The 27,683-nt window shown below is 41.1% G+C and overlaps 1 protein-coding gene and 1 long non-coding RNA gene across 5 annotated transcripts in view; one reads left to right on the top strand and one right to left on the bottom strand.

Moving 5' to 3' along the window:
- Positions 1 to 571: 571 nt before the first annotated feature.
- Positions 572 to 26,452, bottom strand: LOC144583963 (uncharacterized). Its single transcript, XR_013537901.1, has 4 exons — positions 26,381 to 26,452; positions 25,911 to 25,974; positions 6,319 to 6,385; positions 572 to 1,948 (listed from the first exon to the last, which is right to left on the bottom strand). It is a non-coding gene; the product is annotated as an uncharacterized LOC144583963 (long non-coding RNA).
- ACKR3 (atypical chemokine receptor 3) overlaps positions 2,643 to 27,683 on the top strand; it is a 36,265-nt gene continuing 11,224 nt past the window's right edge. Inside the window, exon 1 of one of the 4 annotated variants that reach the window (XM_072977257.2) lies at positions 2,643 to 2,664. Coding sequence is in view for 1 of the 4 variants with exons in the window: in XM_072977239.2 (XP_072833340.2) it covers positions 20,447 to 20,480 (34 nt within the window). In the remaining 3 variants the exon portion in view is untranslated. Of the gene's footprint in view, positions 2,665 to 20,230; positions 20,481 to 20,567; positions 20,839 to 21,028; positions 21,575 to 27,683 lie in introns of those variants that run through there. The other 3 variants (XM_072977239.2, XM_020802363.3, XM_020802365.3) reach the window with 3 other exon arrangements.

Here is a 27,683-nt window from a genome sequence, read left to right as displayed (position 1 = left end):
CATTCCCTTGGGCATTTTTGATGACAAGAGCACTTCAATAAGGTTGAATTCATATGACTAAAACAGAATAGTGTAGGAAGCAGCCAGGCACTGTGGTCTCCCCAATGCCATACTTTAAAACAATTTTTGAAATTATTAGGTAACAATGGGTTTGAAGCTGTTTTCTGTCATTGTGTGTTCTGTCAAGCACTCTGGCAGAGACAGGATTCTGACAGAACCTATAATTGCACTTTCAGACCTGATAATCCAGGGGCCCCCTTCTTGCTCTGACATCTCTTGGTACTACACAATATGACAGTTCACTAATTGGGGCCCATTTCCAAGGTAGTTTTGAATGGCAGTGAAACCTTTTAGAAATAATGATTATATTATAAACCAGTTACTCTAAAGATTTTCTTAGCTAAGTGCAATAACTGCTGATGACAGAATTTCATGCTCATTCTGTATCCTCCTTTATCCTGTGCTGTCACAGACCATTGCCCTTTCAAGTAAATTATGTCAGTGACAGCAGATTAGGAAAGTACCAATGACATGCATAGGTTACACTTTTATTTAGAGGGCAAAGGCTTAGATGGGGGGAATGGATTACAAAGTGAGGACATCTACAGTAATTAGTTACATAGGAAAGATTACTAATTATGCCTATGGCATTGGACCTTAAAAATTGAACGGAATGGCTTGTCCATTTCTCTCCTTCTGCTCTTCCAGGAGGAAATGCAAAAGACTATAGTGGGCATAGCTCTTAGCACTTGCCTTGCCTTAAGCAACATCAGAACACTGAAATATCATTTGGATGAACCCTGTCTGAAGCTGAGGAGAAGCAGCAATTATTTCTGAATTGACTCCATTAATTCAGAGCTGACTATTTGGAGCGACAACCACTCTCCAGAATTTCAAAGTGCATTCTGAATGTCCAGAGTTCTACCTGACAGCCTTTTAAAAATCAAATGCCACAGAATTTTCAGTTCCAAAGCACATGCTTTGCCTCTCAACTATGTGGTTTGAAAAAAAATGTATTTGAAATAATGTTTTATTTGGAAAGCATTTTTTCTTACTAATTCTTAGTTATTGTATCATCCTGTACTTTCATACATCTGAATCACAGTACAATTATTATTTATCACATTAAATTTCCTTGTCTCTACAATTGTAAGTGGTTTGAAAAACTGTTGTAGGAGGCAGGAGTGAGATGAAAATGAGGATTTAACAAAAAGGGGTATGGGTTTTAAAAAAGTTGAAGAAATGCTTTTGGGAAAGCTGAAGCCTATGAGTCTTCTGTTGTAAGACATGAAACAATTAGCAGTCACATAAATATTTTTGAAGTCAGTAGCAGGCACAGGGGACCAGACCTTGAGAACACTGGCCAAGAGCCAATAGTTTATGTCTGCAACCAACTCTATCAAGGTTAGGACTTTTTCTCTTTCCCTCTACAGCTGTAGTATTCCTAGCTGCCAGAAAATTGCTCTAGATGTTTTTATGGTTCTTCAGAGGAGACCTTTGTGGTGCAGAGGGGCTGCAAGAGGTAGGAGATTGCTAATGATGCTGGAAGCAGTGGAATTCAGTGGAACTATAATGGATCGAATCATGATTGGCCATAATTAGTGTTTGACTTACTTCAAAAGAAGTAATTAATTTCTTGCCATTACTCATTGTTTACTATAAAAACACCAAAATGGCAAAAATATCCCCCTAAAAAAAAACCAATGTTTTAAATTAACAGGTATTATTTATCATTTTAAAAATGACAGTGTTTCCCTTATTTTCTTCATTACTTAAAAAGTAGTAGTAAGTAAGTTCTTGCCTTCAATACATCAATCAACTCTGTGAGGGATCCAGTCCATATTAAGGTGCACATTCGTTTACACTGGTAAGAAGTTTCCATTGGTGTAAATGGAATTTTGCCTTGCAATGCAAAGAGTGGGTGCAGAAGCCTTGATCCAGACTGGTTCTGCAGAAAAGAGCAATGGTGATGATTATTATTTTTAATCACCTCCATCCCTTTGTGCCATGTATTTTTTTAAAGAAATTATGTGGTAATTATGTGAATAGGCCAAAGCAATTAATATTTCACCTCCTTTGAACCCCATAAAACAACCTGCTAAGCAGTTAATAGCCCATTTCTGGATAACTCAGTACTTTAGGTGTCCGGTTGTGCAGCCAGAGGTTGGGAGTTCAGTTCCCCACTGTGTATCTCCAAAGAGCTGACTTGTGTGGCCTTGGGCAAGCTGCACACTCCTAGGGCACCTCCATGGCAATTACAGATTTTAATAAAAATATATATGACAGGAAAACAAGAGCATTTTAAGTGGGCAATATTTTATAACATGGAAAAAGTAAAAAGCATGTACAGTACTAGACATTTAAAATGTATTGTGCTGTTCAAATGAAACGTCAGTAAATTACATCACTTCTCCAAAGGAGAGGGCTAATACAAAGCCCAGCTAACTAAGTAGATCACTACCCCAGGACATCGCTTAGATAGAGATTAGGGCATGTTGACATCACTTATCCCTGGGAAAGCCAGAGTTCAACCTCAGATTGGTCTGACTAAGCATAACATCAAAAGATACATAAACTGTGATCTCTGACATGTGTATTGAACATTCAAAGGATCCAGGAACTTTGTTTTCACAAACAAGGGGAAGAAATCTCTGCTTGGAGTGGGTGAGAATTGTGTGATGTGATATGACTTATTTAGTATAGATTTTGCCATGCTCAACTTTGTTTTACAAATATTATATTTGCAAAAGAAATTTTTAAGTGACATGAATGAGAGTTTGTCTTTCTTTTTTATTAAGCAATAGCTATTTAGTAAGCAATTAGTTTTTATATTGTATCTTTTGAATTGCTGAAAAGTTCTACGCTATTTGAATAGAAGATCATGTTTTTAGTGAATCCTACATTGTATAGATTAAAAATACTATCTCATATATGAACTAAAAAATTTAGTAATAGGAAACTGTGAATCTTGAAGTATATACACATTTAGCTTTTATATACTTTTATATACTCCAAATAGATTTACATTTTTGGCCTCTTACTCACATGACTGCTTGCTTGCTAAATAAATCTTTTAAAGAAGAAAAAGATTCATCTTTTAACTTTTAAGTCAAAATTTTGAAGAAAGAATGGAATGAATATAGCAAAGTGCAATATCTTCTTTGACCACAATTAAATTCTTAGATGTGCACAGAAGAAGAGAAAGAGAAAGCAAAATCAAAGTACAACTCCATTTTCCAATGTATTCATATATAATAAGTATTCCTCTAGCTTCTAAGTTCTTCCATGTTAAGTTCTTGCTTTACAGTTATGAAGTTGGTAATTGTGGGGGTTAGGAATTTATTGTTTCCGATGAGAACAGAAGCATCCGAAGAAGAATTATGCAGGCATTTTCTTTCCTATAATCCCTTGAGTGTTAGGAGGATTGGTATATTATTCTTTGTGTGGTTGAATATAAGTAATAAAAGGAAACTGGTTGAAGCAGTGCTATTTGAGTCTGAGATGTCTTGTGCATGCCTGAGTTCTTGAGTTAAATGTTCAGGTAAAGGTAAGTCCAAGACCATTTCAAACCAGTTATTCACAAATAGGTTATCACCTTCATTACAGTGCTTTGCTATTTCTTGGTGTGCAACAAGAAGTCGGGAAATGATTAAATCTCTATACAGCAGCCTAGCATCGTCATCTAGAAAAAGATTTAGTAAAGCTGTAATAGCTGGTCCAACTGGACCTTTGGATTAGTAGTGTCTTCTATCCCATTATAGATTTGTAGCCTAAATTGAGTTACTCTGGGAAATGACTACCACATATGTGCAAAAAATCCTACGTTATTCCATAGCATTCCATGTTTATGTGAGCTAGTTTTACTAGTGTTGAGTACCAGTGATACATACGCTTGAAATGGCTTCTCTTACACCTGCCAAGATTCACCAAAGAGGCTTCTGATTCCAGATTTTCTTCCAAGACTTTGCAAAGCTGAGGCACCCTAAGTGGTGCTCCCAAGCAATTTTAACCCTAGAAGCAGTGTAGTTGGTTGTTTAAAAAGTATTTTGTGTATTTTGTATATTAAGGATGCTTTAACTGTAGAAGTGGTTGAATATGTCCCTGTTTATCAAATGGGGTAAATGTTTGTTTGCTTAGTTTTGTCTTTCAGATGAATATTTTATGGGATGGTGGAAATGCTGTGGGCATAATATTTATTGACCAGCAAAGTTTTTTACAAAGTGCCCCAAGGTATTCAGGTTAGCAAGCTAACTAAGTGTGAGCAGGAGAAAACAACTGTCAGGTGGATCCACAGTTGGTTACAGCAGAGGTCCCCAACCCTTGGTCTGCGGTCCAGTGCTGGTCTGTGGCCTGAGCCAGACTGGGCTGCAGAGACAGACCTCCCCCACTCCACCCCTACACGTACCTTCCCCCGCACAGCCTGTTTGCGCCTGCGCGCGTGCACCTGTGCCCACATGAGCACTCCCCCACACCTTCGTGCATGCACAAGAGTGTCCCCTGAGCACTGCGCCACCCTTTGCACATGCACACAAGCATGCGTGCACCCGCACAAACAAGCACACACCCATGTATGCGCTCCTTCATGCATGCACACGAGCACAGGAGGGTGCCCCACGTTCCCCAGCTGGTCCATGGGGCGAAAAAGCTTGCGGACCACTGGGTTACAGAATAATGCTCTCAGAGTGCTCATCAATGGTTCCCTTTTAAACTGAGAGGAGGTAATAAGTATAGATACCTCATGGTTTAGACCCAGACCTGGTGCATTTCAACATTTTTCAAAGAATCATACAATCGCCATAGGGTTGGAAGGGACCTTGGAGGTCCTCTAGTCCAACCCTCATCCTGGACAAATGGCTGTCCAATCTTTTCTTGAAAACCTCTAGTGATGGGGCACCCACAACATCGGGAGGCAAGCTGTTCCACTGCTTAATGGTTCTCACCATCAGGAAATTCCTCCTTATTTCCGGGTTGGATCTCCCTCTGATGAGTTTCCACCCATTAGTTCTTGTCCTACCCTCAGAGAATACATTGATGCCATCTTCCCTGTGCCAACCATTCAGATATTGGAAGACTCCTATTGTGTCTCCCTTCAGTCTTCTCTTTGTTGAGCTAAACAGACCTAGTTCCTTAACTTGTTCTTCATAGGATTTAGCCTCCAGTTCCTTATCATCTTTGTTGCTCTTCTCTGCACCCCTTCCAGGCCCTCAGCATCTTTTTTTGTATTGTGGTGACCAGAACTGGACACAGCACTCCAAGCACAGCCCCACCAGTGCGATATAGAGTGATGCTATCACTTCCTGTAATGCTATTCCCCTGTTGATGCTGCCTGGGACTGTGTTGGCTTTCTTGGCTGCTGCAGCACACTGCTGATTCATCTTTAGGTGATGGTCCACCAGAACACCTAAATCCCTCTCACAGATCCTACTATCGAACCAGGTACCACCTATCCTGTACCTATGCCTCTGGTTTCTCCTGCCTAAATGTAGGGCCTTACTTTTCCTGCCACTGAACTGCACCTTATTGGATAGGGCCCAATGTTCAAGTTGGTCTAGATCCTTCTGAATGTTGAGTCTATCTTCCAAAGTATTAGCAATCCCCCCCCCCAGCTTTGTGTCATCAGCAAATTTGATGAGTGCTCCTTCAAGCCCCTCATCCAGGTCATTTATGAAGATGTTGAAGAGCACTGGGCCCAAGACAGAACCTTGAGGGACCCCACTGCACACTTCCCTCCACAAAGATGTGGTTCCATTGAACACAGCACATTGAGTGCGGTTGGACAGCCAGCTGCAAATCCATCTGGTAGTTGTGCTGTCTATCCCACTTTGTTCTATCTTACACAGAAGTAGACTGTGGTCTACCTTATCAAATACTTTACTGAAGTCTAAGTATAAGATATCCACTGTGTTTCTTTGGTCCACTAATTTAGTCACTTTATCAAAGAAGGCAATAAGATTTCTTTTGCATGATTTGTTCTTAGCAAATCCATGCTGGCTTCTAGTAATCACCTTGTTATTTTCTAGGTGCTCACAAATCTGCTGCTTAGTTATTTTTTCCAGGATTATCCCAGGTATTGATGTCAAGCTGATTGGTCTGTAGTTTCCTGGATCCACTCCATCCCCCTTTTGAAGACTGGAACCACATCTGTTCTTTTTGAGTCCTCTGGCAGTTTGCCTGTGCTCCAGGACCTCTCAAAGATTGCATTCAGTGGTTCCGAGATCGCATATGCCAGTTCTTTTAGGACCCTGGGATGTAAACCATCCGGTCCAGTAGAGTTGAACTCATTCAAAGCAGTGAGGTGCTCTTGTACCAGTTCCTTACCTATTTTGAGTTGCTTCTCTCTTCTGTCTCCCACAGTGCTGCTTTTGACAAGGTGGACCAATTTTTCCTTTTGCGTAAATACAGATGAAGAAGAAAGAAAGAAAGAAAAGAATTAAGCAGTTCCGCTTTCTCCCTGTTGCCAGTCACCTTTCTGTCATCTTCTCCCACTGTCCCCAGAGAGTGCAGCTTGGCGAGATGACTTCCATCCCGTGGATCCTCAACTGTGGGGTTCCGCAGGGGTTGATCATCTTGCCAATGCTATTTAATATCCATATGAGACCACTGGGTGAGGTCATCCAGAGTTGTGAAGGCCAGTGTCATCAATACGCTGATGACACCCAGCTCTACCTCTCCTTTTCTCCAACTGCAGTGGATGCTGTTCCGACCCTTGAACGCTACTTGGGGACCGTTCTGGGGTGGATGAGGGCAAATGGACTGAGGTTGAATCTGGACAAGATGGAAATCTTGTGCATAGGTGGCCCTGGCGTCAGTGGGTTGGGAAACTCCCTCTCCTTTGGGGGAATGACTCTTCCCACAAAGAGTGAGGTTTGCAGCTTGGGGATCCATCTGGACCTGGATTTTACCATGGAAACTCAGGTGGCATCTGTGGTCCAGGCAGCCCATTTCCATCTTCGGAGGATTGCCCAGCTGTGTCCCTATCTAGATGTGTGAGGACGCATGGTGTTGATTCATGCCCTTATAATCTCAAGAATAGACTACTGCAGTGCTCTCTACGTGGGGCTACCCTTGAGGCTGATGTGGAGACTTCAACTGGTCCAGAATTCGGCAGCCAGATTAATAACTGAGGTGAAGAAATTCCAGCACATCTCCCCCACTCTGGTCACCCTTCCTTGGCTACCAGTTCGTTTCTGCATCAACATCAAGGTTATGATGATAACATTCAAAGCCCTAAACGGTTAAGGACCTTGGTACCTATCAGAACATCTGCTCCCAGCCAGATCTGTCTGTAATACCCATTCTTCACAGGCAGGACGGTTGAGGGCCTTGACCCTGAAGAAAGCCTGGAGGGAAAGAACAACAAACCGGGCCTTCTTGTTGGTTGCCCCCTGCCTATGGAACAACCTGCCTATTGAGATCTGCCTGGCACCCTCGCTGGATGGGTTCAAAAGAGCATTGAAGACCCCCAGGCTTTCCTGGACCATTAAGATCTCAGCTTCCATTTTACCATCCTTTTTGCCATCCTCTCCATCACCCTTTTTACCACTTCATTGCTGTCTGTTTTAATTTACCCTATTTGGTTATGTATTCATTTATTTTTTATTGTATTTTAATATTGTTGCTGATATTGCTGTAAGCCGCCCGGAGTGGCCTGGTTGCCAGATGGTGTGGGATATAAATTCAATCAATCAATCAATCAATCAATCAATCAATCAATCAATCAATCAATCCATCCATCCATCCATCCATCCATCCATCCATCCATCCATCCATCCATCCATCCATCCATCCATCCATCCATCCATCCATCCATCCATCCATCCATACATACATACATACATACATACATACATAGTGGATCAACCATTTCCTTGACTTTCCTCTTGCTCCTTACATGTTGAAAGAAACTTTTTTGTTGTTATTTTTAGCATTTGTTGCAAGTCTTAGCTCATTCTGAGCCTTAACCTCCCTGACTCCATTCTTGCAGATTCGAGCTATTTGCTGGTATCCTGTTCTAGTTATGAGTCCCCTTTTCAGTTTTTTTATATTTATCCTTTTTGTCCCTTAGCTTGTCAGAGAGCTCTATGTACATCCACGCTGGCCTTGTCAGACGTCTCTTATTTTTCTTTCTCAGTGGTCTTGTTTTGGTTTGGGCCTTTCTTATCTTGCCTATCAGGGTTTCCAAAGCATCCTGAACTGTTTTTCCCTTTAGGATTTCCATCCATGGAATCCTTCCTATTACATCTCTTTGTTTGTTAAAGTCAGCTCTCTTAAAATCTAGAACATTAGTCTGACTTGGTACAGTTACTTTGCCTGCATGATGGTGAATTCTAATATAACACGGTCACTTTCTCCTAAAGTTCCTACAATTTCTGCTACCTCAATTATTTCGTCCCCATTTGTAAGTATTAAATCCAGTATGGCTGACCCCTCCATCTTTTGGATGATAAGGTTGACAGCCAGGTATATCAGGAACCTGTTGGATCTCCCACTTGCTGCAGAGTTTGTTTCCCAGTTGATATCTGGGTAGTTAAAGTTCCCCATTACTACAGTGGTGTGTTTTCTACACATCTCAGCTAACTGATTTGCAAAATGTTCATCTATTTCCTCTGCTTGATTAGATGGCCTGTAGTACATGCCTATAGCTATGTCATTTGTTTTCCCCCTAATAATCACCCAAAGAGCTTCAGGAAGGCTTTTATCCCTGGTCTCCAGTATTATAGTACAGGCGTAATAATTCTTTACATACAGTGCAACTCTTCCTCTTTTGTTAGTTCTGTTTCTTTTGAACATATTATATCCTTCTAGCAGCATATTCCAATCATGGGTTTCATCCCACCAAGTTTCGGTAAAGACAACGATGTCATACCTGCCCTCACATACTAGGGCTTCAAGTTCTCTCTGTTTGTTCCCCATACTTTGACCATTAGTATATGCACATCTGAGCCCTTTATGGCTCTCTTTTTGTTTTTATTAATGATTTAGATGAGGAAGTACAGGGAATGCTTACCAAATTCATGAATGACACAAAATTTCAATACCTTGGAAGTCAGGAAAAAAATTCAAAAAGAACTTGGGAGACTTGAACATGGAACTGGGGGAAAAACGGAATTTAACACGCAGAAGTGCAAAGTTCTACACTTAGGAAAAAGAAACCAAATGCACCCAAGATAGGAAATATTCACCTCAGCAATACTACAGCAAAAACCCTTCTCAATGCACAAATCCAAATCAAAGAATATCTGCCAGGTGATTGTCTAAATTTCTCTTGAAAGTCTCCTGTATTGGAAGACTCGCTACCTCCCGAGAGAAATGGTTCCATGGTTGTACTGCTCTAAAAGTTAGGAAATGTTTCCTGATATTCAATCAAAATCTGGCTTCCTGTAACTTGAGCCTATTATTACATGTCTTGCATTTTGGGTTGACTGACAACAGACCCTGTCCCTTCTCTCTATGACCACCCATCAAGTATTTTAAAATGCTATCATATCTCCCCTCGGTTGTCTTTTCTAAAGGCTAAACATGTCCAGTCTTTCTTCACAGGGCTTGGTTTCCAGACTCCTGATCATCCTTCCTGCCCTCCTCTGAACATACTCCAGTTTCTTGCCATCCATCTTAAAGTGCGGTGTCCAAAACTGGACACAGGACTCAATATGAGATCTAACCAGTGTTGAATAGAGGGGAACTAGCACTTCACAGGATATGGAGCGTATACTTCTATTAATACAGCCTAAAATAGAATTTGCCTTTTTTGCAGCCACAGTTGGCTCATATTCAACAACAGTGCCAAGATCCTTCTTGCATATTGAACCAAGAATCCCCCATCTTGACGATTTGGTTTTTTTTCCCCCTTGGGCATAGTATTTGCACTTTTATCTACTGAATTTCATTCTGCTATTTTCAGACCAGTGCTCAAGCCTATCAAAATCCTTTTGAATTAAATGTTGTTACATGTTGGGCAAGGCCAAGGTATAACAGTGCCCATTTATAGTCCCAATTACACATATGTATCTACCCTCTTGATTAGTATTTGAGGATTCATAAATAAATGGCAACTTTACACTAATTAGAACTGCAGTACCATGTGATACTGAATTGGTTGAGGCACAAGTTTGCTCCCAAAACACAGTGATTTGAATATATGGATCTTTTTATCTTTGTGTGTGTTTTCAACAGAAAAACAATATCAGTTTTATGAGATGTTATGAGGTTTAGCCTTCTCTCTTTTGGGATCCAATCTAACCCTCTTACAATTAGTGGCATACAGTGATTTTCAGACATTATTTGTATTTGTAAATGACAGCATGACATAGGATGTCAGTATCAGCACAGAGGGTCTAGTCTTGGGGATGAAATTTGAAGAAACAAGAAAGAGAAGGAGAGCAAACGTAATTTTCAGCAGAGAACACTCCTGTTTATCATGGGGCTGTTCACTTCAGCCTTGTAGGACTGTCAGGGCGGTAAGGCAAACAGGAGTTAATAAGACAGAGATAATTATCAGGAGCATACTTGCAATTAATTGTTCTAAGTGTTTAGACAATTACCTAGATACTGCCATGCATTAGAAAGCTTATTTATCACAGATGCAGCTTTCCAAGTAACCTATAGAGGGAGAAAAATACTGCATAGGAACCTGGAATGTAAGATCTATGAATCTTTTTAAGCTGGATGTGGTTAAACAGGAGATGGCAAGAATAAACATTGACATCCTGGGCATCAGTAAACTAAAATGGATGGGAATGGGTGAATTCAATTCAGACGAATATCATATCTACTATGATGGGCAAGAATCCCATAGAAGAAATGGAGTAGCCCTTATAGTCAACAAAAGAGTGGGAAAAGCTGTAATGGGATAAAATCTCAAAAATGATAGAATGATTTCAATACGAATCCAAGGCAGATCTTTCAACATCACAGTAATCCACGTTTATGCACCAACCATCGATGCTGAAGAGGCAGAAATTGACCAATTCTATGAAGACTTACAACACTTTCTAGAACGGACACCAAAGAAATATGTTATTCTCATTATAGGGATTGGATTGATAAAGTAGGGAGTCAAGAGATAAAAGGATAAACAGGGAAGCTTGTCCTTGGAGTTCAAAATTTAGCAGGGCAAAGGCTTATAGAGTTTTGTCAAGAGAACAAGCTGATCATCACAAGCACTCTTTTCCAACAACACAAGAGGCAACTCTACACATGGACAGCACCAGATGGGCAGTACCGAAATCACATTGATCATGTTCTCTGCAGCCAAAGATGGAAAAGCTCAATACAGTCAGCAAAAACAAGACCTGGAGTTGATTGTGGCTCTGATCATCAGCTTTTTATAGCAAAATTCAAGCTTAAACTGAAGAAAGTAGGAAAAACCACTGGGCCAGTCAGGTACTATCTATGAATACAAAGTGGAAGTGAGGAACAGATTTAAGGAGCTAGATTTGGTGGCGTGCCTGAAGAACTATGGATGGAGGCTCGTAACATTGTAAAGGAGGCAGCAATGAAAACCATCCCAAAGAAAAGGAAATGCAAGAAAGCAAAGTGGCTGTCCAGCGAAGCCTTACAAATAGCAGAGGAGAGAAGGGAAACAAAATGCAAGGGAGATGGGGAAAGTAAGGAGAGACCAGAGGGCCTTCTTAAACAAACGGTGCAAAGAAATAGAGGAAAATAATAGAAAGGGAAAATCCAGAGATCTGTTAAAGAAAACTGGAGATATTAAAGGAATATTATGTGCAAAAATTGAGATGATAAAGGACAAATATGGGAGAGACCTAACAGAAGCAGAAGACATCAAGAAGAGGTGGCAAGAATACACAGAGGAATTATACCAGAAAGACCTGAATGTCCTGGAAAACCCAGATAGTGTGGTTGCTGACTTTGAGGCAAACATCCTGGAGAGTGAAGTTAAGTGGGCCTTAGAAAGCATGGCTGACAACAAGGCCAGTGGAGGTGATGGCATTCTAGTTGAACTATTTAAAATCTTAAAAGATGATGCTTTAAAGGTGCTACATTCAATATGCCAGCAAGTTTGGAAAACTCAACAGTGGCCAGAGTATTGGAAAAGATCAGTCTGCATCCCAATCCCAAAGAAAGGCAGTGCCAAAGAATGCTCCAACTACCGTACAATTGGATTCATTTCACACACTAGCAAGGTTATGCTCAAAATCCTACAAGGTAGGCTTCAGCAGTGTGTGGACCAAGAACTTCCAGAAGTACAAGCTGGATTTCAAAGGGGCAGAGGAACTTGAGACCAAATTGCTAACATGCACTGGATTATGGAGAAAGCCAGAGAGTTCCAGAAAAACATCTACTTCTGCTTCATTGGCTATGCAAAGGTATTTGACTGTGTGGACCACAGCAAACTATGGCAAGTTCTTAAAGAAATGGGAGTGCCTGACCACCTTATCTATCTCCTGAGAAATCTATATTTGGGACAGGAAGCAACAGTTAGAACTGGATATGGAACAACTGATTGGTTCAAAATTGGGGAAGGAGTACGACAATGCTGTATATTGTCCCCTGGCTTATTTAACTTATCTGCAGAATACATCATGCGAAAGGTAGGACTGGATGAATTCCAAGCTGGAATTAAGATTGCTGGAAGAAATATCAACAACCTCCGATATGCAAGTGATACCACTCTGATGGCAGAAAGTGAGGAGGAATTAAAGAACCTCTTAATGAGGGTGAAAGAGGAGAGTGCCAAAATGGTCTGAAGGTCAACATCAAAAAAACTAAGATCATGGCCACTGGTCCCATCACCTCATGGCAAATACAAGGGGAAGATGTGGAGGCAGTGACAGATTTTATTTTCTTGGGCTCCATGATCACTGGAGATGGTGACAGCAGCCATGAATTTAAAAGGCGCCTACTTCTTGGGAGGAAAGCGATGACAAACCTAGACAACATCTTAAAAAGCAGAGACATCACCTTGCCCACGAAAGTCCAAATAGTCAAAGCTATGGATTTTCCTGTAGCGATATATGGAAATGAGAGCTTCTTTCAGGCCAGTCACTGCAAGCTGCATTCCCTTGTGCTTTGATTGTATGTTGAGGGAGATAACGATCTGCTAAATTAAAGTAATTACCAGTGTTGTTTAGTAGAGGCAGAGAGTGATCAATCTGAGAAGCTGTCTTGTTTAGGTAATGTACACACACCTCCAGCACAAGTTATTTATGTTCAGCAGGACAATGCTGGTGATATTTGATAAAACATAGCAATTATGCATAATAGGAAACTACTCACTAGTTGATTTTATATTGTAAAATTAACTTTTGGGAAAGAGGAGCTGGATTTTTTAAAATATATTTGTTTTTATAGGTCAAATACTAGGTTTGCCCTGAAACAGATGCATCTGAGTTCAGCAAAACTGCCTGGAAAATAAATGGACACAGCAGTTTATAGTTCAACTGCATATGAGTTACAGGTTCATTTCAGATATTAGAATTTTTTTTTAATTAAAGTTTTTAGTAATTACAATTAGCAATAAACTGATAAAAAAATACACAGCAGCCTGTGTTCTACCAGTGGAAGACAAACATCCCAAATAGTTCATTATTCTTGAAATAGCATTCCTTCACTTCTTAGAATCTATTTAAATGAATTTTTATTATTTTAGTTTTATCCAAAAATTCTCCTATGCCTTTGATGGTGTGTAGTATGTTGTGGAATAAATTGAAACCACATAGTGGCTCTCTTTGATTCTCTGAATATTTTCATATTTTCTCTGTGAGTTCCGCAGAACAAAGCACACACTATTCAACCAGGATCTGATACCCAATTGTTCAGCAACTTTTCATTTCCACATAACTTACATTTGTGTTGCTAGTAATATCAGAGAAATTAGTTCTTTAAAGTGTGCATGGTTACCTGAGAAAGTATATAATAACACTATTGCACGTTTGAACTATATTGGTGGATTTATAAACTGCCTAGGATAGCAAGCATTTGATTCCAGTGTTTCTTTATTGCCGGGCATATAAATTAGCCACCCCTTTGCATGCATGCACTGTCTCCAGCATTGAGATGTAATGGTCCTTTCCCCTATCTTACATGAGAACAAATATTTTTGTTCATATCTGCTAGGTTTGTTGGGCCTAAGTGCCACTGGTGGATTATTTCATAAACATTTTATTTAGCTTGAGCAGTCACTGGTTTTAAAGCAGGTGGAGTGGGTGTCCATATTTTCCCCAATGTACATTTTCTATAATGTGCAGGTGTGCTTCCCATGCTGTTTAAAGCCCTCTGCAGACCCATTAGGGTCCACCATCAGAGTCTGATATATGTCTGAAATAATACCTTTCATGTTGTTCCTTTGTTATGCATATTTGGTCATATTTTGTTAGACCTTTGATATCTAGTTTTATTTTTCAGTAATTCTAGTAAAGTTGCAGTTCATGGAGCCAGATCACTTTTATTCCTCTCATAATTTTCTTCAAATTTACCATTATAAGGAGTTTACCTGGTTGATATAGAACTTTCATTCTATCTGATGCAATATTTTGCTGTGTTTTAGCTGTCCTTCTTCGTCTTTGTTATTAAATACAGGATGATCTGTCACTGGGTATAGGGGTGATGTTTCTGGGGCTGTAATCTTTTTCCAGTTTCACCAGATCTTTAACATCTCTTGGCAAAAAGGGTTTGTTATTTTGTTAATATTTGTTTTATTGAGATTAATAAAAGTTCTGAGAAGAGTCTTGTTTTTTGTGTTCCCCATTCTCTGAGAAGAATCTCTAATTCCCCTAATAACATGTATCACTTGTTTTAGTTGTACTGCATCAAAATACAATTCTCAGTTTGGTATTTCACTATGAGTTTTTTTTGTTATTATTGGTCATACTTTACATTTCTTATTTTTGTTTGTTTGTTTTAATGGTATAGTTTGGAAAGGAAACATGAATCTGGGCAATATGTAGGATTTTAGTTGTCTCCATAGCCCATTTTCTTAGGAAGTTCAAAGAAATGTAAGGCCATACCACATGACCAAATGCTTTCAGCACATCGAGATCCACTAGTACAGCACCCTCCAGTGTTGCCAGATGTTTAACATATCTTGCGAAAAAGGTTCATTGTTTGATCTTTATGGATGTAGTTCATCATGAATTTATGAACACATAAATTCTGTGGTTTAGTCCGTGGGTGTAAATGGGATATATGATCTAATGGTGAAACCATTAGGAAGGATTACATCTAAAAATCATATGAAGTCATGTGGATCTCTAAACTCATGAGTAAAGTGGGTAAACGTAGTCATGAGTAAACCAGATAAAACTTGTTTTGAGATCAATCCCAGGAACAAAGCAACAACAACAACAACAACAAAAAACCAGTAATTTCACAACTGAAATAAGTGAGCTGTTGTATATTATCATCTTTTTTTTTAATCAAATATTTTCACAGCCTGAAACTAAGAATGTGTGGACAGGGAGGAATTAAATACCTTCTTTCACACTGAACAGAGTTCTGACACATTCCCTGTATTAGCTACCTGGCTCCAGACCCATCCTGATTGGCCAGAATGCTATGCTATGCAAATTGTTATTTTGGAATTATAGGAAGTTATTTTAAAAGGCAGCAATTTCAGAAGTCTTAAAAGCACTAATTACAGGGTCAGAATTAGAGCCATAAATGGCTCCATCATCCTAAAAGACCAAAAAGCACTTCCCACAGAGCGTTTTTTTTCAGATATGAAAATTTAGTCTTATCCACCTACTTTATCTCTTTTCTATCAGCTGTAGATGAAACTCGCTTGTGCACAAGGGTAAAACTTACTTTAAAAAAAATCACAACTTGAAAACTCTTTGTCCAAATATCCATAAATTTGGCACAGAGCAAGAACAGTCTTTCTGCTACATCCATGCCAGATTTGGTGCTGATCCAAGGTCCAGTTTCATAGTTGTAATTTATTCTTTGGGGCATGCCTTTTTTGATTTGGCTGATAAAACACTTTTTGCTCCTAACTGCAAAATATATGGTATATAATACCTTATGCCCCATTTCAGAAGCTGAAATAGTCTCACTTCAAGAAAGTGCTTGGCTTCAAATAATCAGTCTCTGGCTCAAATTAAAACTTAATCCTATTGGTTTAACACTTCTGATTTTATTCCCTCCAGTGCTGTTACATTTGGGATTTATGAAAGTTAAGGAGACTATTAGGAAATGGATCTGGGATACAGCTCTCCAACTTGACAGAGTGGCTTGTACAAGAAGAAAACAGATGACTAAATCATTGCAGGAAGTAGATTAGGAACTCACACTTGATTGTAATTTGAATTTCAGTCTGCTCTGTTTGGATTGTAAATATATGCTGTGCTATAGTATCTCAGTCTTGAATATCTAACATGGCTGACCTATGGTCGCAATAATAATAATGAACATTAAATTTTGTACAGTCAGTGTCATCTAATTTTGGATGCAATCACTTGTGGCACTGAATGTACCCTGGGGTGGTCAGTCTTCAAGAAGATCATAATACCTTGTCAGGTCTCAGAGATGTTATGGTTGTCTTGACTACTGAGGAAAAAGCAGATCCCTTATTGCTGGAGCTATCCCTTCAAACTATTGGCAAACGTTTAATGAAAAAACTCTCACAGTTCATACAACAGGCAGAGGAACTTAGTGAAGGGCTAGATCTCCCACATGAAACAATGATGTTGAAAAAGAGAAACAAGAAAGCCTTCCATCTTCGAAGTTTGTTCCTAAAGCCAATCAGCGTTTTCTCAGACAGCTGGTGGTCAGAGATGCAATGACCTTGGAAGGGGAGATTCCACTTAACTATGATGGCGAACAGTCTTTGTCCAGAGGGCTCCATAGTCTATGTGTGTGTCTCATGCTGCAGGGCCATTTTGGCACCTGAGGTGGAAAAATCTAGAAAGGATCTCTCCTGCTTTTAGAATAGGATAAACAAGGAATGCATTGAATAATAAACTATTTGCTTCTTTTTCATGACTCTCAGAAACAGCTGTGTGATGTGGCTACTTCATTCTGCCTCATAGTAGGGATAACCCTAAACAGTGCAAAATTGAGTGCACTTAAAACTCCTACTTACAGTTTCCAAGTTTCAAGTTTTAGCCCTGAGAGGTTTTGGGACACATTTCTTATGCTCTGTGACTTTCTGAATCTCACAATACCAAGACTTTCTAGAAAGACTTCCCGCCACATGTGTGTGAGAAAAACCACTTTCTTTTTCTCTGCCCCTTCTCCCTTTTTTGTGCCAAATTCAGTGAATCTCAAAGCCCTTTGCAGGACAAGTGCCATTTTGTGCAGGAATTGCACCTTTTCTGCTCTAGGATGGTAATAATTTGGTGCAACTTGGAGTTTCTTCTGGGAGAAAAATGACCAGGAAACTCTGAAAAGTCACATGGTATTTTCCAAAAGATTGCTCACTAAAAGAATCTTATGTTTAAAATGCTTGCTGCAAAGAGAAAAGGGGGTTTCGTGGGCTCAAAGTCTCATTAAGAGGAAGATTCATATCCCTAGTGAACAGTACTGCTCTGTTTCTTGGAATGTCCTTAGCCTGCACAGCTTTCCGTTTCAAACAGTCTACCACTTCAATTACCAACATATCACTTGTAACCAAACAGCTTTGAATTTTATGCAACTGGCTACTGAGAATGTCATCCATTAAAAGCTGTATTAGCTACTATAATAATAATAATAATAATAATAATAATAATAATAATAATAATAATAATAATAATAATAATAATAATAATAATAATAATAATAATAATAATAATAAAAGAAGAAGAAGAAGAAGAAGAAGAAGAAGAAGAAGAAGAAGAAGAAGAAGAAGCCATCCTTTTCCAGGTTTTCTAGGCAGAGATCATTCAGAAGTGGTTTACCATTCCCTTTTTTTGTGGGCATCCTGGGACCGTGAAGCTTGCCCAAGGCCACACAGGCTGGCTCTTCTGGAGGCAGAGGGGAGTCCTGAGCTCCCAACCTCTGGCTCTGCAGCTTAGAACTTAGTGCAAGTTCTTTTCACCTTATGAATAAAACTGTGTGTGAAAATAATACAAAAATAAATCTCCTGAAGTTCAGGTGAGCAGTACTTTTGGCAGAAGGTTGCTTAAGAGAGTGGAGGAGGGGACAGTATATTCATTTTATTCATTCATTCATTCATTCATTCATTCAATTAATTAATTAATTAATTAATACCCCACCTACCTGGTCACTGCGACCACTCTAGGTGTCATTTCTGCCCTTCACCATGATGACGATCTAGGGAAGGTTGGTATGGCATTTGGGGATATGTCCCTAGTTTCACATACAGAATCATAGCCTGTTTAACCTCTTTCACAGCTGAAAGTGTTTTGAGTTTTGACTGGGCAAACCCCCCCCAAAGAGAATTGTCAGTACTGCAAATGTCAGCCCTTAAAAAGATAACAGAGCACAATCTGTACATAAGAGGAACTATATGATTTTTTTTCCTTTTTAGGGAAAGAACATTTCTATAGGGAAGGGAGCTGCCAATAGCCTAAGAAAAGCTGAGTATGCTCAGCAACTATTGGGGAAAAACTGAATATTGGGTAATGGAGGGAAGGGTAGTTGTAGTGTAGGAAGAGCAGCCCACACACTGCAACATTTGGCAGGTCGTATTAGGTAAGAGACTTGCCATATCATATGGCTAATTAAATTATCCTGAGTAGATTCCATTGAGCTTTCTTTCCATCCTTTGACAAATTTTGAGAACTGATAAGGTTTAGGAGCTAATCAGTGAAAGACCTCTGACAAACTTTCCTGCATTGTTTTTAGTTGGAAGGATCAAAGCAGCTGTGGATCAGTGCCCCGGTGGTGGAGGTAGCAAATTAACGCTTTCCCCTGCACAAGTGTATTGGTTTAACCCCACCCCAAACCTATTTGCCAGGTATTTACAAACACTCATATAACATAACCTGTGGTGAGACTGTGTGGTCTAGGAAAACAAAGTAACTGAAAGATTTACTCTTTCACCAAACATCATGGTCCCAATCTGATTTAGCTCTTCTTCCATGATCTTTTGGAAACACACATGCCATGTATTCTTGTCTCATCATAGCTGGTGTAGATTTCAGATCCCACCCACCCTTTTGCTAGGAACTCACTTCTGGCATGTGGCTGTACGCATCTCAGACCTTCACCTGTACTGTTTGAATTACAAGGAAAACCAGTCTGTGGAGACTGTTGTAAAGATCACAGAGTCGTAAGGTCCTGTGTTATCCAATTGTTACTGTAAGTACTAATGAACTGGTTGTTGTTATTAAGTCATGTCCAACTCTTTGTGACCCCGTGGACCAGAGCACACCACGCCCTCCTGTCTTCCACGACCTCCAGAGTTGGGTCAAATTCATGTTGGTTGCTTCGATGACACTATCCAACCATCGTGTCCTCTGTCGTCCCCTTCTCCTCTTGCTTTTATATTTTCCCAACATCAGGGTCTTTCCCAGGGAGTCTTCTCTTCTCATGAGATGGCCAAAGCACTGGAGCCTCAGCTTCAGGATCTGTCCTTCCAGTGAGTACTCAGGGTTTATTTCCTTCAGAATGGACAGGCTTGTTCTCTTTGCAGTGGTAGGGGACTCTCAAGAGTCTTCTCCAGCACCAAAATTCAAAAGCATCAATTCTTCAGTGGTCAGCCTTCTTTATGGTCCTGCTTTCACTTTCTAAGATGCTGTCTAGGTTTGTCATAGCGTTTCTCCCAAGAATTTTGTGGCTGCTGTCAATAAAATGGTAAGGAAGTGCATTTTAACAGCTTTGCTGTCATGTTTATGCTTAAATTGAACATATACATTTTAATGGAACTTTCTTCCAGGTACGTGTTAACAATAGCTCTTAACAGTGCGATCCTTACTTAACAAATTTGTTGATTGCAAAATAGGTCCCGCTGAGGACTTCAATGAAACCTCCTTCTCGATAAATGAGCTAGGAGTGTAAGTGTAAATGGCATTTCTCCTGAGTGGTCAAATAGACCTTGAAAGAGCCTGAACTCTGACTCCACCTGGCCCACCTCCTGCCCGCCAGATCAGAAACGGGGAGTCGAACATTTTACTAAGAGCCCAACAACTTAAACATGAGAGAAGACACGTCTCCCTCGCTACAGATCCCCTTTAATTGCCGGCTTGCTTTCGTCTCTCCAGCTGGACTCGTGTGAACTGAAGAGGGGCGGGTGGAAGGAGGACCGCCACCCTTCCCAGCCTCTCTGTTTAACCACCAGAGAGGAGGGCACTCCCGGGTGCGGGCTTCCTTCGCCAGGCGACGCCCCTCTCCGTGCGAACTTCTCCTCAGGGAGGAGCGCCCATCCTGACGCGCGTGCAGGCGCGCGAAGACCCCGCGGTCACCCGGGGCGCCCTCCGCGTGTGGGAGGGGGAAACCGAGAAGGGCGAAGGCGGCGTGCGCGCAGGATGCAGGTGACCTCGTCCCAGATGTCGAGCATTTGCGTTTGTCCTCTGCGAAAGGAAAAGGCGCCGATTTCCGAGGGATGTGGTTACGCGGATTGAAGCAGGCAGGAAAAGGTTCCTCCCCGGCGCTAGCTGGATTTTCCCGTCTCCACCGCTCCCCCCCCCTCCTTCCGCGCCGCCCACATCTCCCGGCGGTGGGAGTCTTCGGGCAGGCGGAGCCGGCTGGCCGGGCTGCCATCTAGAGGCGCCTCGCCGCAGAGAGCGCCTCGGGGTGTGTGGGGTGTGTGTGTGTGTGTGTGTGTGTGTTGGGGTGGCGGTGGCGAGGGCGTGCGTGCGTGCGCTTCCCGTGTGCTTAAATAAGAGCCTAGGAGAGAGAGAGCGGGGGCGAGAGAGAAGTCCGTCGCCAGCCAGCCGTCCTGTGGTGGAAGCGGCCCCGTCTGCGCCCAGGCGGGAGGTGAAAAGCCGGCTCGAGGTAAGGCAACCGCCCCGCAAGGCTCGGGTCGCTCCGGACAGGACGCCCGGCGGCGGGAGAAGGGGGAGCGGGAAGGAGCCGCGGGAGACCCGGTGCCCGGGAGACCCGGAGGGGCAGGCGCGTGCCGAGCCTGCCCGGGGGGGGGGGGAGAGACTCCCGCTGGGCTGAGGGGAAGGGGGTCCCGCCGCCTTCATGGGGTGGGCGCTGGGGGGGGGGGGCGGCGGCGGTTTAGAAGGAAAGCCCGCTCGCCCGCCCGCCAGTCAGCTAAAAGAGGACCAAAGTCGACGCGGCAGAAAAATACTGGCTGCTTGTCTGGTTTGGGGCAGGAGACGCTGCCTCCTCAGGGCGAGTTTCCTGGGCTCCCCAAGTTTCTTTGTTCTGCTCTGGGCATTTTCCTTTTCAGAGCTCTAGCCTCGAGATTTCTTTGTTGGGAAAAAGAAATCCCCTCTTAAAGAGAGAGAGAGAGAGAACACACACGCACACACATACACACACGGGGCTCTTGGAGGCGACCGCCTTCGGCTTAGTTTGCAATAGAGACCCTTGACAGCAGAAGCGTGCATTTCCGCGCGGGGAGAAAAAAGAGAAACCCAAGGCGATTCGGGGGTCCCGTCCCCCCAACACTTAGGAAGGCAGCAGAGGCAATGCTGTTCAAGGGACTCGGCGGGCTCATTTATTCCTAACATCTCTGCACTATTTGCAGGAGACTTCATTCAGTCACGTGACTCTCAAAGAGGTATATTTAGCCAAAGTTACTAATTTTTGAAGTTTCTTCTGAGGTTGTCCGTTGTACAGCCGGATTTACAGAGAATTTGCAGCACTTGTATATGATGTATATGATTGGAGGTGTACCTTGAATCTCTACATGCTCTCTGAGGAGGGTTTTCAGTAAGTTTTCGTACTCATAGACAAGTGTGCATAAAGTTGCAACGTTGTGCACTGTGAAACAGGGCTTGGTTCTATGTAGAGATCAGGCTACACAGCTGTGATACTGGGCATGCATACTAGGAGGTTGATCAACACTTGTGACTTTTGAATAAACATTTTTGGGGCACATGCCCTGTTTATTTAAATTGCTCCCCCCCCCCCCCCCGCACATGTAGACAATAACTGTTGATTGATGCTCACTATCTGTGTAAGTCCAGGCAGTTACAGTCTCTCTATGCAGCTTAGGGGTAAATCATGAATGGCTTTATCCTATCCAAAGAAACCAGATTTGGATGGTAACCTTAAACATGATCATTAGAGAGTAAGTGGGGCCAAATTTAATATGCTTTGGGTCAGACTGCAGACATCTCATGTAGCAAAAAGTGAGAAAAGTTCTTCCCTACTCTTTGGTAAGCTTTGTAAGTACCCTTGTTATATGAGGTTAAACATCCACAGAGAAAAAAGACACAGTTTATTGTTGCTGTTGCTTGGGGTCAGGCAGTTTGGGACCTTTTTTCCTCGCTAACAGGCATTTAGTCACATCAGGGATATATGGGCAATAAACACCCCATAACCTGTAGAAATAATGAGGACTTGTAAAGTTACTCTGTTTTGTTGCTAAAAGCAGAATAATGAGTTTTTGTCGCTTTTTTGTGTTTTGAAGTCAGAGTGGCTCATTAAATGTTTATGATCCTTTGAAAGTATTTGGGGACCCATACCCAAGAAGCTTCATTCTGCAAAGTTTTCAGATTAACTATGGCAACTTCTTGTTCACTTATCAGTTATGATGCTGCCACCACCAAAGTCTCTGTCTTGGTGCAGGAAGAAAAGACAAGGGGCTGTACAATAAGTTGGTAACAAATGTTTGTTCTTCTCCCCTGAACTTGATACCAGCAGCAGGTTTGATTTATTGCCAGATAGTTCCAGGAACAGAACAACTATCTTCCTTGCAGATGTTTACAAATTCTTCTTTTTCCTTGCTAGAGTATATTAAAAGGGCTATAAAGGGCGAAATATTAAATGTTCTTTTCTTGTGTGATTGCATACAGCACACTCTGAAAATTAGGTCCAGCTTTTTACAGCATGCCTCTTTTGAGTCACAGAATCAAAGTCTGGAAGCTGTTGGCAGGACAGTTTTCTGAACTTGAATAAAAATATAAAGGAAACTGTGGTTTCAGAATTCATAGCCAAGGGTGTCTCCACCCTGGTTAGAACATACCGAACAACTTTATATAATATGATTCAGATAAACAGCTTGTGTTTGAACACAGCACAGTGAAATTCTAGACTAGATTTCATTGGATTCTAAATTGCTTGAACAATTTTTCTACCATTTCTTCACCTTGTGTATTGTCCCCATGTTATTAGGTCATTTAAATGCTCCATATGTACCCAAGCAAATGAAGTAGTCGCCATTGCTTACCCTAAACAATTAATCCTATGTCTTGTCCTTATAGGCAGTAGGATTAGAAAGGGTAATCTACCAATCTTTGGAATTATAGTAAGGTGACCTAATTGATTACCAGGTCTTTGCAATTACTGTATTTTATTGAACTGAACCCGTGGTCTGAGGTGGTGGTACAGTTTTGGACTGTGCCATTTCAGACAGAATGTGTGGCTCTGCATTTTGATGCCCACTCCCCAAAATCTTCTGTGGAAGGAAAAATGCATAACCTTCTGCTTGATGCTTTACTGCACACAGGAAAAATCAGTCAGAAAGCATTCAAAATATGTCTGCCTTCTGCAAACTGAAGTGAATAGGATCAGAACTCTGCTGCCTAATTATTTATACTGTGCAGGATGGTTCATAGTTTGCAAGATCATGTTCTGTATTTTAAATATAGAAATTAGGACAAATTTGAAGCAGGATGTTTTAATTTTGTTGTATCTTGTTTACTGAATGCCCTGAAATGTTGGACAGAATCAGTTATGTGGCTGTATAATTTGGTTAGGGCATTAAGCATCCTGACATAGCACCAGATCTTCTGTCATTGAAAGGATACAGGGTGAGTGAGAGAGAAGAGGGTGAAAAAATAAGTTCTGGGACTGGAAAGATTTGTTTTGTCAAGAAAGAAGAAGATAAATAAGTAACAGGGAAAAATATTCTTCCATCTCTCTGCTGTGACTTCTGGCATGACTGCCATAATGCAAGCCACTAGATATTTCTTTAAATATTGTCTTCCTTTAGTTTCCCAGCCTGCCACTCTCACCTTCTTGAGTCTGGAAAGAGAGCATAGATAAAGGGCAAAATAATTCTAATCTCCTTGAACGAAGGACTAAGTGATCTGGATGAGAAACTCTCCGGTCCGGTTACTTGAGCCATCCCAGACAATAGCCAGACTAGCCCTTTAATGCACTGATCTCTGCAGATGGCTATCTCTGATCTTACATTTCAACAGTTAGGCCTGTTAGTGGTTTCAGCTTGTTACCATTCTGAATGTGCTCAAGGTTGCTGGCATGAAAGCGTCTAAATAGGTTTTTAGTTTTTTAACAGTTACGAATATTCAAGTAGTTTCAGGATGAAAGCAGTATGCCATGAAAGGTCCAGGAGGCTATCATGGGGGAAATCGGACTGGCATTGCAGTGAGATTCCCAGGTCATTTGTTAACAGCTGGGATTTAGCTGGCTCACTGGACGAGACTGCTTGTAGGTCTGAGCATGAGCACTGGCAGGGGGCCACCAATCCCACAATCTATTTAAATCCTTGTCTTTCATGGGCTGCTATTCAGTTCCACTGAGGGTAGGAGGAAAAGCTTCCATTTTGTTGGAGGCATAGTAACTCACTTGACTGTGGATTGTGCTGACAGTTGATCTGGCTCTGCCACTGACCAGGCTGAGTTTTAAAAATGCATTTACTTAGTATTCACAATGACATTCTCACTACAGTTTAGTAGGGCAGTGATGCTCTTAGTGGGACAGTTAAAGTGTGATAGGTTGTTGATTCCACAACATTAAACTAAATTATACATTAATGGATGTGACTAAGTCAGGTAGTACCTGAATTCTCCCTAGTTCCAGTGTGGTGACAACCCAATGCTTTTAGCCACACAAAATCTATTAATGCAAATCTAAGGGGAAGAAAAATTTAAATTCTGCAAACAAGCAAACGTGCACTGAGATTATATTTTATTGTCTAGTTTGGAGCATAACTGATACTACTGTTCCTACTCACCCTTATCTCACAAAATGTTTGAGTGCTAGTGCTAGTAATTTGTAAGCAAATATAACTTTGCATTACTTCTTGTTTTTATGAGTGAAAGTAGAAGGTAAAGAACACCTAGACAAAGCAATTCTAGGACCTAAGATAAAAATATTTAATGAGTAGAAAAAAGTGAAATTGAAGTGTCAGTTTCCTTAATCCACATAATTTCTCTACAGTATCATAGTTGTAAAGTTGATTGTATTTTTCCTTCCACAATTATAGCAAATAAAATTACTCTCTAGAAAGCTAAATGAAGCCTTCTAGTGATTCTGATGCAGATGTTTTGGGACTGGGGAAAAAAGAATCCACCTGAGACTTTCTGTACCCTGTGAGCTTCCTGAAGAAAAAATGAGATATAAACAAATATATATAGAGAGAGTTCAGAATTATTCTAAGATCTGTGCCTTTTGTGGCTCTGAATGGTATGTTCCTTTTTGATGAGATGATTTGCTTCTTAACGAGATCCAGATCTAGGCTAAACCTAGATCCTTGAAACTTGCAAACTGCATAATCTCTATTTGGCAGCAGCAGCAAAGGGTGCCAAGCAGTTGATCCCCCCCTCCTCATATTGCTTGAATTGGAGGTTTTCTGACTTTACCAAAACTGGGACTTTATGCTAAAATAAAATTTAGCCTGTAAGGAAAGAGGGTATTGACTCCCTAATGGCATCTGGTTTCTTACTGATAATTCTAATTATTCCATGACCAAATAAATCAAAATTCTTTATTTATTTGGTCACAGGGCAGCATATTCTGGTGTTCCTTACTAAAACTAGATTAGTGCTGTCAGTTCAGAAATTTCTATTAAAAACTGTATATACACAATTTAACACTTGAGAAAGTATCATTTGTCAAAAGGAAGAGGAGGTTTAAAACATGTCATAGGGCTGGGTGGTGCATATAAAGAATTAGATTTTAAAAAACAGGCAGTCTAATATGCTTACATCATCTGTGGCATCTGTCCAGGGTCCTGAGTCTGAATGTTGTGTGACTGGCTGTCTTCTTTTGCTAAAGACAATGGAAAGAGAGATGGTTAGAGCCAAAATAGATAAGATGGGCAGATCTGTGTGTGATGCATGGTATGTCTGTCACAATCAGATATAGATAATTTTGTATTAATAGCAAAAGGACTTACAAAGCTTTGAATCTCTTGTCACCTTGTCCTCCAGCATTTGCCTCACTATAGGTCTCTAGCACTGAGAGGAAGGTGGTGTTAGGGGACAGACAATGAGGCAATGAGTTGCACATACGGAGGGTCCTGTATTCTTTGCCAGAGCATCCTTTTTACTGCCTTTATCAAATGTGTAAGATATTGGGACCTGTGTTCCCTCTGGTATTTTATGTTTGGTTCCTGGGAAGAACATTGGTAGAATTATACCCCAAACAATTATGCATTGTTGTTTTTATATTTTACCTTCCAAACATATCATGGTGCCTTCACTGAGCAGTTTTTATATTATTTTCTTTCTCCTTCCACCTCTCCCCCACATATACTTATTTTGTTTGTGGGGAAAGTGGGATAGGAGAAAGGAATGTGAAAGTGAAAGGGAGACAGTTTTGGTAGCTGTTTCCAATTGTTAATCAGCCCTCACCCTTGAGGGGATGGTGTTAGGGCTGTTTTGAAAACTGCCAGGTGCATGGCTGGAAGAAAGACAGCTGGTAAAATGTAATCCCTAGTGACTAATCTGTCATTATAGTGGAAGCACTACTAATAGTGTGGTCCAACCAGCCTTAATGCAGAAGCGTTCCTGAACAGATATATAGGATTTATCTGACAGGCCTCTCTTGTAGTAGTTATTAGGAGTATATTGTTCTTTGTTGTTGTTGTTTTGACTCCACCTCCAAGAATTCATTAGACAGAATTCTGGCAGTTGTTGCTGACAGACACACATCTACAGACACCTGCATCCCCCCACTCACATTTCACTTACATCAGTGCTCCCCAACCTTGGGCCTCCAGATGTTCTTGGACTACAACTCCCAGAAGCCTTCACCACCATCTCTGCTGGCCAGGATTTCTGGGAGTTGAAGTCCATGAACATCTGGAGGCCCAAGGTTGGGGACCACTGACTTACATGGAACAAGCCTGATCTTTGAGGTTCTCAGGCCTACTTCCTGTACAAAAAGGAAGCTGCCCTGGTCTTTCCTGAGAAGCCTAAGTCTTTGTGGGAGTTGTGGTTTCTTTGAGGGTGCCCTATATAGAGTCAAGGCAAGGCATGGACAAATTGTGGCTCACCAGATATTTTCGGGCACAGTTCCCCTTAGGCCCAGTTAACATTGTCAGAGGTTTTCATCCAAAACATCTGGAGGGCTGAAGATTGTCTTCTACTTTACGGAACAAGGAGAATGTATGGGCAAAGGGGCTCTCTCAGAGTCTCTTATTTTGACCATGCGGAGCTTTAAGACTAACTCTTTAATTGAGTTTGGACTAGAAATGGGGACAAATAAAAATGGTGATCTGTTTTGATTCATGATCCATCAAGTTTAATGGATCAATGGATATGAATATACGAATATTCTTCGACAAATCAATCCGTCGATCCATCTTTGCTTTAAACAGCTACAAAACTCGCCCCCTAAGCACCTAGAGGCACCAAATTTGCAGGGATGTTTCCTCAGATGTTTTTCTACAACTTCCGAAAATGTGGTGAACATTGGATCATGGACCCCTGGGTTATATACCCCCAGGAAGGCTCACCCCAGGTACTTAGTGAGTC

This window comes from Pogona vitticeps, chromosome 1, assembly GCF_051106095.1.
Source record: "Pogona vitticeps strain Pit_001003342236 chromosome 1, PviZW2.1, whole genome shotgun sequence".
Taxonomy (NCBI): Eukaryota; Metazoa; Chordata; class Lepidosauria; order Squamata; family Agamidae; genus Pogona; species Pogona vitticeps.
The sequence above is the reverse complement of the archived record's forward strand: the minus strand, read 5'-3'. Positions and strand labels throughout refer to the sequence as shown.